Genomic DNA, 15,446 nt, shown 5'->3' on the forward strand with positions numbered 1-15,446 from the left:
AACTGTAAATCGTGTGATAATGTTAACATTTACAGACTATGTATCAATTTGATTATTAAAAAGCAACCAACGACTATTATGAATATACAGTAGTTTTTGGTGAGTATGAATATACAGTAGTTTGTTAAGATAGTTTTGAACAAATCCACATTTTTACGATCATATCTCATAATAACCATAAAGCCATATATACATTGCTATTTATCATATCCAATGACTAAAGTGAATATTGTTAAATATGCTAGTAGTATTTGTTAACAAATTTATCTTATGCATATATTAATATTATATATTAGCCTTAACAACAAAAAAATCTATGACTTGATTTTTTCCCATATATACTAATTAGAAGATTATGTAAGAAATAAGAAAAAATGGATACTGTATCCCTGATTTGGAAAACAGAGATTTTAATCCTTCTATAAATATTTTCATTTATTTGCAATCTTACAATTACATATGTTTTATATAATGGTATATCTATTATAGTATAATATAAATTCAAAATTAAGTCGAAAGTTGACCACATAACTTAGCGTTTTTCTCTCTTCGGAACTTTTTTTTTTGTGTAATTTAATTTATACAGGAAAATTAATTTAGGGGAAATAAATGATTTAATTGTTTGACCTATTTTAAGAGAATTAAAAAAAGAAAGATTTTTTTATTTTTGTGAAAAGATTAGATCAAATCTTACATGGTAATTTTCTAATGTCAACGTCAACAATCCTGCCATTAGCTTTTTGGCCAATCAGATTCATCCAACCAAAGAAAAACAAAAGTGTGTTTTTTTCCTTGTGTTTACTTCAAGGGTAATTTAGTAACTTCTAATATCCGCGGTAGCCAAGTAAAACCAAAACCAAACGAAAAAAAAACAAATGGAAAGAACATATAAAATCGAATAAAAAATAAAGGAGAGAGAGAGAGAGAGAAGAGAAGAGAAGAGGAGACTACACTGCTCCATCATCTTCTCCTTCTGGGGATTTTTTTTTGGAAAAATCGTTCTGTTACCTTTTTTTTGCCCATTACTCAAACCCTAACCCTAATTTTCTGAAATCGCAGAGAGAGAGAGAGAGAGGTTTCTTCGAATTCTTTCATCATCAATTCGCTAACTTTGTTTTTTTGGGGTTAAATCGATTAATCGTTATTTTATTAGATACTGTCGATCGGAGCTAATCGACTCTCTCTTAACAAACCCTAATTTTTTGGTCCTCTCTCATGGCTTCCGCCACTTCCAATAACCCTGCTTCTTCTTCTATGTCTCCTCGTCGTATCAGCGGGAATCACGGCAGCCCCACCGCTTCCGTAGCACAATCACCTCGCCGTCCTTCTCGGCAGGTTTCTTCTCCGTGGACTCAAATCGTCCGCGGCGAATCAGAGCCGATCGCCGCCGCCGCCGCTGTAGCCGGTCCTTCCTCTCCTCAATCCAGGGCTCCGATCGAGCCGATTGCTTCTGTATCCGTTGCTGCTCCAACTGCTGCTGTTTTGACGGTGGAGGCGGCGGCTGGTGATGAGAAATCGGAAGCATCTGGTGGTCAGGACAATGCTGGAAAGAAACCAGTTTGGAAAAGGCCGTCTAATGGGGCTTCTGAGGTTGGACCTGTCATGGGAGCTTCTTCGTGGCCTGCTCTTTCTGAGACCACCAAAGCTCCTTCCAACAAGTCTTCTTCTGATTCGTTAAAAAGTCTCGGTGATGTACCATCATCATCGTCAGCATCATCATCTGTCCCCGTTACTCAGGTACGAAACGATTATTATGACCTTATTGATTATGTGGTTACTGAAATGCTTCATGGAAGTATAGAAAAGTTTGAGCTTTTGCATATTGACTATTTGTGTCGTATTGACTATAACTGTTTATCATAGAGAATAATGTAAATTCTTGGTTTGTGAATGAATCTTAGCTTAAGCTTTTTTTGTTGGATTTTGTATACTGCAACTTCGTTATCTGAATGTTTGTTGACTAACTAGGATAAAGGCAGATGCGTCTTAATACCTTCCTGTCGGATTGTGATGCATATTGAGCATCAATGTATAAAAGTCTTTGAGTAGTTTCTGTTCAAAGTTCTCTCTTTTTATTTACTGAATTTGTAATGTCGATACTTAAATGCTTATTTTGATGTACGCCTTCATTTATCAGTGTGTTATCCAACTCTCAGTAATTCTATTTATCCTGATTCAATAGTAAAGATGCTTCTTTGTCTTTAATTTAGGGAATTGCAAATGCTTCTGTTCCTGCACCAAAGCAAGCTGGCCGTGCAAACCCTAATCCAACTCCAAATCACTCGCGCCAGAGATCATTTAAACAACGCAATGGCGCCTCTGGATCAGCTAATGGTACTGTTTCTCAACCATCAGCGCAGGGTTCATTTACCGAATTGCCTTCGCACAACCCTTCTCCTAGAGGCCAAAACCAGAAGAATGGCTTTGCGTCACAAAACCATGGTGGTACTGAAAACCCATCTCAACGAGACTCCTACAGGAACCAAAACGGTAATCATCACCAAAGTCACGGTGGCAGGCGCAATCAGGAGCACGGGAATCAAAATTGGACTTTTCAAAGAAGTTTTAACGGGAGAGAAGGAAATGCGCAATCGCAAAGAGGTACTCCAGCTTTTGTAAGACATCCATCACCAACTGTGCAGCCAATTCCTCAGTTTATGGCAGCTCAGCCTTTTCCCAGTCATATACCCTTCCCTACTGGTGAGACACATTGAAAATCACGTCTTTGAATTTCATTTATGATTTGCTAATGCGTCTTCTCCGTTTCAGAATTGGCACAGTCGTCGTATTATCCCCGTATGCCTTACATGACACCTATTCCGCATGGTCCGCAGTTCTTCTACCATTATCAAGATCCTCCGTTACACATGAAACTGCATAAGCAAATACAATATTATTTTAGGTAGTACCCTCGTATTTAATTTCTCTTATTCTTCTCGACGATGAAATTCCCACTGATCAATTCACTATAGGGAAATACTAATTTAGATGCAAATGTGTCTTTTGTTACAGTGATGAAAATTTGATTACAGACATATACCTTCGAGGGTTCATGAATAATGAGGGTTTTGTTCCGCTACGTGTGGTAGCTGGTTTCAAAAAGGTAAACTAGATGTATTGTCTTTCATACTGGCCCAGTTCACTTCTCTCCGTTTATATTATAAACAGTAGAATTAAGAGTTTCATTTCTGTATAATTCAACAAATGTTTTTTTTACTGATTAGGATTAAGGCGAATTTGTACTTACTACTTAGTCCAATAGGATCTTTGATTCTTTTGTGACTATTTATATAAAGATGTGGCATGCATGTACAAACTTTCAGCAAATGGATATGCTCTTAAGATAGTTGAAATATGTTAACAGTGGGCATGTATTGAGAAATTCGATTGTGAATCCTTCGTTTGTTCTTATATACTGTGTTGCATAATGTTGAACCTGAACAAGTAGGACTTATTAGCTAGCTGCACAGTAGGCTCTACACCAATTTTTTTTTGCTTTTCTTTTTCCTTATCCTAGTTACTATAACATTTTGTTGCTTTGTACTCGTCAAGAGTTCTGTTATTATTCTCTGTGAATTTTATCTATGTTTTGTTTTTTCTCTCTCCTACTTCAGGTTGCAGAACTTACAGATAATATCCAGCAGATAGTGGAGGCTCTTCAAAATTCACCTCATGTTGAAGTGCAGGTATTTTTTGTATTATGTGTCCTTTAATGTGTAAACTATTGAATTCCATCGTCTTTCCTTGCTAGTAGTATGGTAGTGTGTGATTGAACTTAAACCTTTCTATTAGGTATTTGATTTTGATTATTCTGAGAGATAGCTTATCAAAACTGGTGGAACTGAAAAAATAATCTTCGTGTTACCTCTTTGTGTGCTTGGAAAACTTTTACCTTTATTTAATTGGACATACTTTTTTCTTCTTCTCAGGGTGACTTCATAAGGAAGCGCGATAATTGGCAAAATTGGGTGCTAAGGAGGAACCCTACAGGTTCCGGCCCCCAATCTGTTGATAGGGCAGATGCAGTGGCAAAACGACTTGGAAACTTGTCAGTTGATCAGAGTTCGGCTGATCCCATTGGTGGTTCGAGCAGTCAGTTGCAACCTACAGAAGCTCTTTCAGATGATCAGCAACAGTCTTCTAGTACTGCTCCAGTGAGCAACCACAACGCCCCAGATGGTGCAAACCGTTGAACCATCAAGTTTGGGGGCTGTTGGTTAGTGTTGGACATGAATATATTATTTTGTCTTGCCCAAAATGAGGAAAACAATAATGAAGGGGAATCAAAAAAGAAAGAAAAGAGATAAAAGCATAAAGAGAAGAGACGCATATGAAAAAAAAAAAAAAAGGATCAAACATTTGTGATTCTTCTAGCTAGCGGAAACTTTGGCATATTTATGGGTTCTTTTTTTTTTTGGTTATTTTTGGATGCTAATAACTTTTTTTTATGTTTATGCTACATATGCTATGATCATTATTATGGTTGCTTGTAGCCATTGTTATGGTCTGGGATTTATTGGTTTTGCTTGCTAATACTCTCTTATAACCCCTGTTACTGTTTTTTTGTTCTGTTCTGGATTTCAATATTTCGATTGTTTTTATGGGTTTGAGAGAGTTAAAATAAGAGGAGTAGACTCGTGAATCTCTTCTAATTCTTCAAGCAAAAAGAAACTTTACTTGAGAGAAAGACTTGTGAGTCTCTTATACCTTAGCAACTTCGTCGGTGTGAGAAAAAAACAAAGTGTACCTTTATTTGAATTTCTATACCTAACATTGTAAGACGAACAAGTAACACGCCAAAAACATGTACAAAAACGGCAGCGTCTTGTGGTTTGCTTTGCTGTGAACATGAAGCAAACACGTGCTTTAACGCTCTACTGGCTGGCATTGTACTGCTGTGTTATGTTGTGTATGATTTTGAATGGAACAGTAAACCATTTAAAAAAATACAAAAATTGGAGAGTCGCTATGTAATTAAGAATTTAAAAGTAATAACATTAAATAACTGTTCTTGTATTTTTCAGTTCGATCAAGAAATAACTGTATTTTTATTTTTATTTGCAAAATCAGCCTAAGGCATTTCGTATGTTACAAGATTATTTAAACACTAACTTACCAAAACAGCAAAAAGGTTAATGTGTCTTATAAGGCATTTCGTAAGTATGATAGTTTATAAATAGCATGGATTCTATGTTTTATAAAAATAAAATAACACAACTTCATACATAAGTTTAAATACAATGTAGCAAAAAGGTTAATGTGTCTATTCAAAAGTTATAAATAATTCATAGTGTGTATAGCGTTTTAACCGTGAAATTTTCCCTTTGTTATCATCAGTTTTCACATGTGTGTTAATTCATATTGAAATTATTTGGTTCACTTTTTGACTAGTTAGGTACTTACTTATTTCTCATAAATGTTTTACATTATTGCAGCGAATTAAGCTTAACGTAATAACAGTATAATGTAGATCTCTCGTAATAATGAAAGCTGACTTTTCTACACCTAAAAGTCTAAGACGATCTAGTTATCCAAGGCCCTCTCTACTTGATTTAGTCATAATTATATCTAATTAAACACTCACATAATATCAGAATATTCTATATGTTCACCCAAATGTGGAAAATAATCAGAAACGGCCCAAGAATAGGTTCAATGTCACAATCCATGCGAAACAAAAAATCAGAACTATTCTTGATAGACTAAGAAAATAGTAAACCCTAATTCACAAAACACACCAAAAATATAGAAAGTTGTCTCAATTATTCTTACCATTTTGGAGATGTCAAGTACACAATCCCACCCATCTTGACTATCCAACGGTTAGCATTCTTTTGGCTCTTTCAACTCCAAGTTTTTTCCTTTATTTATTTTTATTGCTAATTTTAGCAGTAAATTATTACGTCTACTTTGCTTCCGTACGGTCTAGAGACAACCTACGGACAGATGATGATTGTACATACCAGTAGACTTACAGAATCCAACGGTTATTGAACTCACGGGTCATTCATATTGTTCGTTGGATTATAAATTTGAATGTAAACGAACATGAATAATTAAAAACAAGTTGAGATTTGTCTCTTCATCAAATCAAATCACTTGTCCACCGAGTTCGAGTCTTTTTTCAAGCCAACGAGTCTATCTTAAACCCTTTTACGTCTCTAAATATATAGAGATGTAATTAGTATTTTATTTCTTCACCACCAAACAATGTTTTATAATTGTAGGAAATCGAGATATATAAAACAATGAATTATTTTGCACTTACTACTTTTGGTAGGCATATTTCATGTTGTATGATAGTCCGGAAAATTTTATATAACTTGCTAAAACAGAATTTGTTTCCATTTATATGCATTGTTTAAAAGTAAACTAAAGAGGATATTAAAAGACAGAGAAATAGATTTGATGGAGTTTGGGACAGAGCAATATAGTGCTGACACCTGTCCAATCCCCTGAGACGTGACATGTCACACTCCTTTCTTATACAACTTACAAGTTCTCTGCACAATTTTATGATACAATGGACATTTGAATTCACTCGTTACAGACTATACCCCAACTTTATTTTGAGTTTATTTTGCAAAAATGATTTGAGACTGGGAAAATTTGTTTTATTTTCGTCAATGAATATGCGTAGTGACGTCGATACTAACAAAAGTACTACTCTTTACATTCGAATTTTTGGTGGTTGCGAAACGACAACAAAGATCTATGAAATTTGTGTTTCACATTAAAAACTCAAAATGTATTTTGAAACCCAATGTTTGGAAACATGTAAACAAATTAAAGTCTTTGTACTTTTCACCAACAAATGGAAAATATATATCTTCTAACAAATATGAGTATTTGAGGAGCTTGCATTTTCGATAAACAGCTCCTAATGTAGTACTCTTTGCATGTTCAAAAGATGGGACGTTTCCTTGAGGGCTGATTTCAACATTCAGAGAAAAAAAATTATATACATGTACGGAAATGAATAGTTAATCTTGTTGAATAGAATAAGAGAAGAGGAAAGAAAAACAAATATCGTATGTTATTATAGTTTATATATAATCAACTTGCAATAAAGGAAAAATTTGAAAAGCGTGACTAGATATGCACTTGGAGACTGACTTACATAGTAGATACGATAATCGAATATCTAGATATCTGGATGGTACTCATATTATTTGTTTATTACGTATGATCAAAGATTTATTAATATGTATCATCTTCTACTTGGCTTAATTATTAACTAGTTTAGTATTCGTCTCTAATCTTCAAAACAATCAACATAAATATCTAAACTATATTGGTCATATAAAATCTAATACTTTACTATCCACTTGTAATGTTTGTTTTGTTCAGAGTTGGAGACCCACATAAATTGATTTCCCTATCCGTATTGTAAAACAGACTATTGACACTTTGATCAAATCTCGTTGGATGACATGAACACCAATGATTTGAAGTGGGGAACAATTCAATAGTTAACAATATTTTTGTTATTTAAATGCATTTCAACTATACGGTCGATATTATTTGAAATGTTTGCAACTACATATTTAAGAAAACGTTAAGTGCAAATGACCCGTTCTTAAACACTCCGAATCTCATATAAAATAAAGTTTTTTTGTACTAATCAAACATATAATTTTCAGACTTTTAGTTTTGATAGAAACAAATTACATATACGAACACCCAAGTACTACTTTTTATATTCGATAATATTATTCTATCTTCGTTTAAAATATATTAACCACATCAAGAAAAGAGGAATGAAATATTCTAACGGAATTAATGTTTGCTGCCAAAAACAAAAAAAAAACAGAAGAAATTTTTACATTTGAGTTTATTGGTATAGTAGTTAGGATTTTGTGTTTTATTATATATTTAAACGAATTTATTTAATTATTTCTAATACAGAAAGATGTATATATTCTTATCTACTTTCATTTTGTTTTTAATGTTTTATTTCGTCAATACCCTTAGGGGAAAAAAGTGTATTTTGGCAAATTTTCCTTAAATCTAAGAGCAAGAACAAAAATTAAAGTCACACATGAAAGTTGAAAGTGATCCAAAGGGATTTGATATTAGAAAATAGAAAGTGAGATAAAACCAAAAATAATTTTATATATTTGCCTGGCTTTTTACAAGCATCTCACCCCCACTCACTCTTTACATTTAAGGATGATGAAAAATACTTCACTTTTGAAATAATCAAACACCATTTTTAATCTTTATAATAACTCTGACGTTGAAGACATCAACAAACACCTTTAATTACATATAATAGTTTATGGAATTTCTCTTCTTCTTCTTGAAATATATTATTTAATTGGAAATAGTTCAATCCCTCTGTCTCTTCTTCTGGAGTCTTGGACCCAACCCCATCATTCCAGAAATGACCGGCTAAAGTCAAGAACCTCTCTCTGAGCTCTCACCACTTTCTCTCTCTACTCCCTCTCTGCGTGTAGGATACTACTAGACAATTGACAACCAAAGACTAAAGCTGTGTTGTTGGTTCACTTCTGTTCTCTTTTCCAATGTTGTCATCAGCTAAGCATCAGAGAAACCATAGACTCTCTGCTACAAACAAGAACCAGACTCTCACCAAAGTTTCTTCCATTTCATCCTCATCACCATCGTCTTCTTCTTCATCATCATCAACCTCATCATCATCTCCTTTACCTTCTCAAGACTCTCAAGCCCAGAAGAGATCTCTTGTCACCATGGAAGAAGTTTGGAATGACATCAACCTTGCTTCCATCCACCACCTAAACCGACACAGCCCTCATCCACAACACAACCACGAGCCAAGGTTCAGGGGCCAAAACCACCACAACCAAAACCCTAACTCAATCTTCCAAGATTTTCTCAAAGGATCTTTGAACCAGGAACCAGCACCCACAAGCCAGACCACGGGTTCTGCGCCTAATGGCGATTCCACCACGGTCACTGTTCTTTACAGCTCTCCTTTTCCACCTCCTGCAACTGTTCTGAGCTTGAATTCCGGCGCTGGCTTCGAGTTTCTCGATAACCAAGATCCTCTTGTTACCTCAAACTCTAATCTTCATACCCACCATCACCTCTCAAACGCTCATGCCTTCAACACCTCTTTCGAGGCTCTGGTTCCATCCAGTTCTTTTGGTAAGAAAAGAGGCCAAGATTCCAATGAAGGTTCAGGGAATAGAAGACATAAGCGTATGATCAAGAACAGAGAATCTGCAGCTCGTTCCCGCGCTAGGAAACAGGAATGTGCCTCTCCTCTTCCCTCCTAATCTTCTTCTACTCATGTGTATCAAAAAGGGAAGAAAAGAAATGTGGTTTTGCCATCAAATTGCTTTTGATCTAAAAAAAGGTCTCTTGGTTTTGATTCTCATTTGCAGGCTTATACAAACGAGTTAGAACTTGAAGTTGCTCACTTGCAGGCAGAAAATGCAAGACTCAAGAGACAACAAGATCAGGTAAACAAGCAGAGCCAAGTTCTTAATGTTTTACCCTTTTGTAGCACTCATGTCATTAGATCAATTCCTTGTAGTTTAACCAACTTATAAAAAGAGACAGACAGACAGCCTCTGGAGTATATTTGTTTTACACACTTTTTTGTCCAATGACATTTTGGGTGGTTAGATTCTGATACTTCAGTTGTGTGTTTATTATGTGTGTGTGTGTGTGCAGTTAAAAATGGCTGCAGCAATTCAGCAACCCAAAAAGAACACACTTCAACGGTCTTCCACAGCTCCATTTTGAGAAATCTACAAGTCCTTGTTTCTCTTTTGGGGATTGAGATTGTCTCATGAAGAAGTGAAAAAATGGCAAAAGTTTGTACCCTTTTTTATTAGCTATAAGTATAACTAAGCCTAAAATTGTAGAACTAAGATATTGTAGGGGAAAAAAGAAGATGTAAAACAAAAGACCCGGAAAGAGAAAAGGATCTTTCAATTTCCTAAGGCACAGGAACACCTGTCCTGGGTCCTCTCTTAATGTTCTGTCGTTTTCCTATGCAAACCCTTTTTTCACTTCTGTACTAACTTCTACTTGTATTCTTGTTGTAGTAATGTTCTACTTCCTCTTCTAATACTAGTAAGAAAAAAAACCTTATGTTTTACTGTTTAACCAATTTGGTTCTTAAAAGAAGCAAAGGATCAAATGACCAATAGACAAAACAGTGCTCCACTTAAATGATGACAATACCAGAGAAAAGTGAGAAGGGGACCTATCACTGAACATTTAATTTTCTCCCTATCACATTATCACATAAATATCCAATCCTTTGGCTGTCTACCATACAAGCCAACAACTTGCAATATGATTTTGAAACCTCCAAGCCAATGGGAATTAAGTTCACCACTTTTCGGGTTGGTCAAGAGAGAACATGATAAGTTTCTTATTCAGCATGGTCACTCCCCACGTTTTATTTATATTCATAGTACATAGTATTGTAGCTTTTGCTCTAACTGGTCACCATCAAAAACACTAGGTGTGTTTGTATTCATTTGGTTTATCAAGAGAATAGTTTTTATCTTCTTTTGGCCCAATTTCATTTACCTGACAGTGATAAGTCTTGTTGATCCACTTTTGGTTGTTGATATATTGCTGTGTATTCTTTTAAGCAACCAAAAGTGGACATCAAGAGCTAATATGGTGTAAATATAGTGGACATTAAGATAAAGAAGAATAGTTACCAAAAGTGGGACTATGACTAGAATCTATCCTCACATTATATGGTTACACTTAGAGCCCCTCAAATAGGCATCCAATACTTTAAATCATGCTTCTACTTTCATTCCAGTCAATAAGAATCCTAGACTTCAAGAAACTTTAAACGAAAAAGTTGGTTTATTCACCTGAAACTACACACCTATAATGTTTTTCAATTGGTTACATCAATGTTTCCCATCAAACATTCATACTTAAAAATGCTACCAGAACTTGGCCACAAGCCTAAAAGAGAGTTTAGAAGAGATGATCAGGTAACTAGTACAGAGGACAGAACGAACCATTGATAAGTTGCTGCAGATACAAGCTGATACCTTCACTCTGACCATTTTATTTCTTTTTGGGTGCAAAAGCAAAAGTCATTAAGCTTTTGATGCATCACCTTCCTCCTCAAGTATTTTTCCATCCTTTGGAACCAAGCATGGAATCCCATCTTTGATCTAGCGTGTTAAGAGAAGCAAAATCAAGTCTTAAACATTGAATCGTGAACATGAAGTGAAATCTAAAAAGAACAAGAAGAATATCATTAAGAAGAAAACAGCCGACCAATCACTTTAGCATATGATTATTCCATCAGTGAATCCCAAATCAACACCAAGAATAAATTCATTTTAAACATTATTTAGTATGAAGCAAATGAAGAATAATGAAAGAATCAAAGTCTATATATATATACACATCTCAATCTTTGATTAGACAATTCCTAAAAGATCAAAGTTGGGTTGAGAACATGTTCACTGAATAAGAGAGCATGATTCTGAAAGCAGATATGATAGTGATTTCGTACAATTTCACTGTTTGGAGAGTTAATAAGCGCCATAAATCTAACTTTCATGGAGCTCAACAGCTCACAAGCATCTGAATCGAAAAAATCAAAAAGCTTTGGATAGAAGCTTACAGGAAAAGAGACACCAATAGTATCGCTGACAAGTGATTTCGTCTTCTCGCAAAACCTATCAGCAATCAATTCACCAAATTGCTTAAACAAGTTCTTCGGGACCAATCGAATTTAAGCTATGTACATTTTGAAGGAGAGAAATCGAACCTCAGAGGTTGCTTAGAGAGAGGGCACACCAGAATCTCGGAGAGGGTCTTGTCAATTACATTGCCGGCGTCTTTTAGCAGCACTCTGTTTAGTCTCACCATTCTAAAGCTTTGATCTTTAGCTCTCTCCGGACTTTTTCCTTTTTTCCGATCTCCGGTAGAATCGACCGGCGTTGAGCGATAGTTTTGGACTTTTTGAGTAAAAACGCAAAACGCCCCTATAAATTTAAAAGTTTCCAACCATGCCCCTCAATTTTTATGTTTCACAAACGGTCCCTTCAATGTGTATATATTATTCTAGCTAGGGGAGAAAATTTTCAAATATAAGCCTCTATATTTTATAGTTCTTGTTTGATGCCCTCAATTCTAATTTGTTGACCATTCGTCCGTCGGACTTTATAAATTGATCAAACATTAAGCGCTTCGTGTTATAATGTCTATGGGACATTGGTTAGAATTTACACAGATTTCTTATCCAGCTATTGGAAGATGTTGATCACTTGCACTCTAGATTAATGCTCCTGAATCTCTGATTCTGCGCATAGAAATATTACAAAACTTGATTCTCGCATCACCCCTAACAAGTTTACTACTTGTGTTACAAATTGTAAACTTCCCATGATTCTTGTATTATATGTGTAAAACTGTAGATGCTTCATTCAATTGCTCAGTGATTTTGCTTCACATTGAGACAATCATTGTAACGAATGAGTAAAAACACTTTTAACATCTACGATGATATCAGATCGACATTAAACTAAGATGATCTTAGGTTTCTAGGAATAATCCTTGATAAGCATGACAGGATTTAAACTTCCTCTCATACCTTGTGCAAGCATCCGAATGCAGATTTAGACAACCTCTTCATCGTCCAAGAGCAGACAGTCTTTAATTTTCTCCCTGAAATAAATGGAAACCAATGTTAGGAATCTCAAATAGTGTTTCACTCAGTCTTGATCTTGGTTGTTTTAAATCTGATGCTTCCTAGAGACATGAACTACCAATAATGTAGGTAAAACGAATGGAAAAGGAATCCAAGTTTGAGATCAGAGTTAATGCATACTACTCACCTCAGATAAGCTTGACTATCAACTTTTTGATGTTTCACTTGGGAAATCATGTGATCTGGTAGAAATGAACTGAATTGCTCAAGAGATGATCCATCCTGTGGAAGTATTTGAAACCGGCAACTTGAACAGCAAGCAGCATAGAGGACATCAGATTCCTGGCCTTCTTCAAAAGTATCCAACTCTGATGAGTCTGATCTATTTAGCGGGCCATTGCAGATAGGACAGAAAGCTTCAGTAGTCATTGATCCATCATATTTGAGATTGAATCTCTTTAGGCGCCTCTGAGTGGCCATAGGTACATTAGAGTCGTCTGTTTCCGGAATTTTATTGAAGTAAAATGGAGTCAGCTTCGCAGCTGTCCGTACAATTGTGCATTCCCGGGAAGGATTTTCTTCCTGCACAACAGAACCCAGAGACAAATGAATCAGTAAAAACAAAGTAACAGGTAACCATGCATGCACTTAAACATATGCAGAAGATGAACATTATCTGAACCTGCAACAGAGCGACAAATGAAGACACCAAATCATTGATTCCGCATTGAGAACGACAAGCCAACTCCACAGTCTTAAGTCTGCCCTGCCCAGAATATGTGACGTCACTCAATAGTTGGATTATGCAAGAATAAGGTTCACTATAACAATACAATGTAGACTAGGCAGCCAATAAACGAACCCATCCAAAAGGCAGAGTCTAGTTATTTCCAGTCGAACACAATCTCGAAGTGGAAGTACAATGGGAACCTTCCATCTAGCATCAACATGCTGAATATCTGCTGATAGTGAATAACCTCGTCCCTGTTTCAAGAAAAAGCAATTCAACTCACAATTCTGATAGAACATAGTCTAAAGGGAATGTCCAAATAAAGTACACAAAACATTGTGTACTGAAATAAAATCTTTACACCAAAACTTCAATTTTTAGAGATGTAATTGGTTAAGTCCAAAATATCTACATTCTTTAAGGTAGCCATTGATTGCTTTCTGGCATGAAGTTCTCACTCTAAGATGCAATCTATAGAATAACTAAGCCAGAGGAAACACGAGTCAAGTCAGGGCACTAAGCAACACACCTTGACAGTAGCCGTAAGAACATGGGAAGCAATTCTCGACGTGCATGATCCCAACACTAATCTATTGTACCCATTTTCAGCGGCAACCTAAAAAGGTTTATCAAACAACATTAAACAAAAGATATTTCCAAATCTGAATTTCTTTCCCAGACAGAAACAAAAGCAATATAATGTCCAAACCTTTTGCAAAGATAACATTTTCAGATGCAGCAGAAGGTCTTCTTTTCCAGTATCGTCAGGAACAGAATCTAATAGCTTCAGAAGTCTATCCCGTGCGTCAAGAGAGTCTGAACCAAATATGCTTTCGACTGGAACAACATGGAGATCCTTAGCAGGTGGAGACAAACACGAGACAGTATATCGAACCCACTCAATTGCATCAATCATTTCAGTGGAAAGAGCAGGAAAAGCTGCAGTTTCATCCACAAAAGCAACACCAACACCAAACACAGGTAAAGATCTATCTCGACTCGCCTCGTAATTCTTCAAAGCCTTGATTTGCAACTCGTGCACAAATTGAAGAGAAACCCTAACATCATACTTGCTACGTTTAGACACCAATCAATAACATATCAAAAAACAGAAACTAAAGGAAAAAAAGAGAGCAAAACCTGGAAGATGATCCGCCAGAGAAAGCAACAAGGACGTTATCTGAAGGAGTGATCATAGCATGAGAAGTAACAGCAAGACGGAATTTCCCAAAGACATTGTTCCTAAAACAATCTGCGCAGAATCTTCCATCGTCGAAGCCACCGTCACCAAATGTCATAGGCGCATTGCATTTACACTTGACGCAGACACTCTCATGATTACCGCCACCAGATACTGCATCATCCACTATCTTACTTCCATTATCTTTCTCACGGTCATAGCAACCTGACTCACAGCCTGAGGAATTACAAGCCATTTCCAATTCGCAAGCAGCTGAAACTGTGGAAAATTTAGATTAGGAATTACAACACAAAGGAGTAGACAATGCTATCAACATCTAATTCACGAGACTTAACTACTTTCCGCCATTAACGAGATAATTAAGAGATTGTTACTCTAAACGAAATCATTAGTCTTTTTTACTCAATCAGTATATAATCAATCCTATTACACTGTATATTGCTAAGTCTTGCTATAAAGCGAATATATTGAATAGATAGCGATGTGTGCACATTCAAAATCGAAACAAGCAAATAAGTGATTAGTTACCAGTTTGAGAGAGAAAGAGAGTCGTCGCGATAAAATCTTTAGCAGCCCCAGGTCAGCCTCAGGCGGCGCCAAAACGTTATGCGGTGGTTGACTACGGCGATATTGGTTTAATTGTTAGAAAAATGTCACTACTTTGTCTGAAACTAGGGTTTAGAGAAAGCAAGAAAAATTGGGGAAGAAGATGAAAGTGGTTATTTACGAGTCTACCCATACCGGTGAGACGATTAGTAAAGAAATTATGGTTTGATAAGTATTTAAAAGATGCTAAACCGTAAACATGTAACCATCCATTAAAAGGAACCGACAAGTTTTGTCCAATTTGGGAGCAATAGAAGAGAATCATCATCAGTCATATC

General features: G+C 35.8%; 4 protein-coding genes across 6 annotated transcripts; 2 read left to right on the top strand and 2 right to left on the bottom strand.

Moving 5' to 3' along the window:
- Positions 1 to 873: 873 nt before the first annotated feature.
- Positions 874 to 4,679, top strand: LARP1c (winged-helix DNA-binding transcription factor family protein). 2 transcript variants are annotated; one of them, NM_119755.3, is made up of 6 exons: positions 874 to 1,737; positions 2,211 to 2,700; positions 2,770 to 2,902; positions 3,013 to 3,103; positions 3,615 to 3,686; positions 3,930 to 4,679. In NM_119755.3, the coding sequence occupies exons 1-6, from the start codon at positions 1,216 to 1,218 to the stop codon at positions 4,191 to 4,193; spliced, it is 1,572 nt and encodes a 523-aa protein (NP_567991.1). In that variant the 5' UTR covers positions 874 to 1,215; the 3' UTR covers positions 4,194 to 4,679. The 2 variants fall into 2 exon arrangements, with proteins under 2 accessions (NP_567991.1, NP_001328621.1); NM_001342378.1 differs by having other exon boundaries at positions 3,013 to 3,686.
- A 3,485-nt stretch (positions 4,680 to 8,164) lies between these two features.
- Positions 8,165 to 10,245, top strand: FD (Basic-leucine zipper (bZIP) transcription factor family protein). 2 transcript variants are annotated; one of them, NM_119756.5, is made up of 3 exons: positions 8,305 to 9,236; positions 9,372 to 9,449; positions 9,664 to 10,091. In NM_119756.5, the coding sequence occupies exons 1-3, from the start codon at positions 8,529 to 8,531 to the stop codon at positions 9,733 to 9,735; spliced, it is 858 nt and encodes a 285-aa protein (NP_195315.3). In that variant the 5' UTR covers positions 8,305 to 8,528; the 3' UTR covers positions 9,736 to 10,091. The 2 variants fall into 2 exon arrangements, with proteins under 2 accessions (NP_001329774.1, NP_195315.3); NM_001342379.1 differs by having other exon boundaries at positions 8,165 to 9,449; positions 9,664 to 10,245.
- A 178-nt stretch (positions 10,246 to 10,423) lies between these two features.
- AT4G35905 (Trm112p-like protein) lies at positions 10,424 to 12,049 on the bottom strand. The gene is made up of 3 exons (NM_119757.2): positions 11,750 to 12,049; positions 11,603 to 11,657; positions 10,424 to 11,144 (listed from the first exon to the last, which is right to left on the bottom strand). Exons 1-3 carry the CDS (start codon positions 11,848 to 11,850, stop codon positions 11,067 to 11,069), a joined length of 234 nt encoding a protein of 77 aa, NP_567992.1. The 5' UTR covers positions 11,851 to 12,049; the 3' UTR covers positions 10,424 to 11,066.
- Positions 12,050 to 12,170: 121 nt separating this feature from the next.
- On the bottom strand, positions 12,171 to 15,425 carry AT4G35910 (Adenine nucleotide alpha hydrolases-like superfamily protein). The gene is made up of 8 exons (NM_119758.3): positions 15,091 to 15,425; positions 14,502 to 14,820; positions 14,071 to 14,419; positions 13,891 to 13,977; positions 13,494 to 13,615; positions 13,314 to 13,392; positions 12,819 to 13,213; positions 12,171 to 12,648 (listed from the first exon to the last, which is right to left on the bottom strand). Exons 2-8 carry the CDS (start codon positions 14,795 to 14,797, stop codon positions 12,600 to 12,602), a joined length of 1,377 nt encoding a protein of 458 aa, NP_567993.1. The 5' UTR covers positions 14,798 to 14,820; positions 15,091 to 15,425; the 3' UTR covers positions 12,171 to 12,599.
- Positions 15,426 to 15,446: the final 21 nt, after the last annotated feature.

Source organism: Arabidopsis thaliana, chromosome 4, assembly GCF_000001735.4.
Source record: "Arabidopsis thaliana chromosome 4, partial sequence".
In the NCBI taxonomy this organism is placed as follows: Eukaryota; Viridiplantae; Streptophyta; class Magnoliopsida; order Brassicales; family Brassicaceae; genus Arabidopsis; species Arabidopsis thaliana.

Coding starts and splice junctions, on each gene's coding strand:
- LARP1c (NM_119755.3), top strand. CDS start 1,216: ATGGCTTCCGCCACTTCCAATAACCCTGCTTCTTCTTCTATGTCTCCT. Junction 2,903..3,012: donor CAAATACAATATTATTTTAG/GTAGTACCCTCG, acceptor CTTTTGTTACAG/TGATGAAAATTTGATTACAG. Junction 3,687..3,929: donor CACCTCATGTTGAAGTGCAG/GTATTTTTTGTA, acceptor TCTTCTTCTCAG/GGTGACTTCATAAGGAAGCG.
- FD (NM_119756.5), top strand. CDS start 8,529: ATGTTGTCATCAGCTAAGCATCAGAGAAACCATAGACTCTCTGCTACA. Junction 9,237..9,371: donor GTTCCCGCGCTAGGAAACAG/GAATGTGCCTCT, acceptor TCTCATTTGCAG/GCTTATACAAACGAGTTAGA. Junction 9,450..9,663: donor TCAAGAGACAACAAGATCAG/GTAAACAAGCAG, acceptor GTGTGTGTGCAG/TTAAAAATGGCTGCAGCAAT.
- AT4G35905 (NM_119757.2), bottom strand. CDS start 11,850: ATGGTGAGACTAAACAGAGTGCTGCTAAAAGACGCCGGCAATGTAATT. Junction 11,658..11,749: donor CTCTCTAAGCAACCTCTGAG/GTTCGATTTCTC, acceptor GATTGCTGATAG/GTTTTGCGAGAAGACGAAAT. Junction 11,145..11,602: donor CTATTGGTGTCTCTTTTCCT/GTAAGCTTCTAT, acceptor TTAACACGCTAG/ATCAAAGATGGGATTCCATG.
- AT4G35910 (NM_119758.3), bottom strand. CDS start 14,797: ATGGCTTGTAATTCCTCAGGCTGTGAGTCAGGTTGCTATGACCGTGAG. Junction 14,420..14,501: donor TCTGGCGGATCATCTTCCAG/GTTTTGCTCTCT, acceptor GTATGATGTTAG/GGTTTCTCTTCAATTTGTGC. Junction 12,649..12,818: donor GATAGTCAAGCTTATCTGAG/GTGAGTAGTATG, acceptor CATTTATTTCAG/GGAGAAAATTAAAGACTGTC.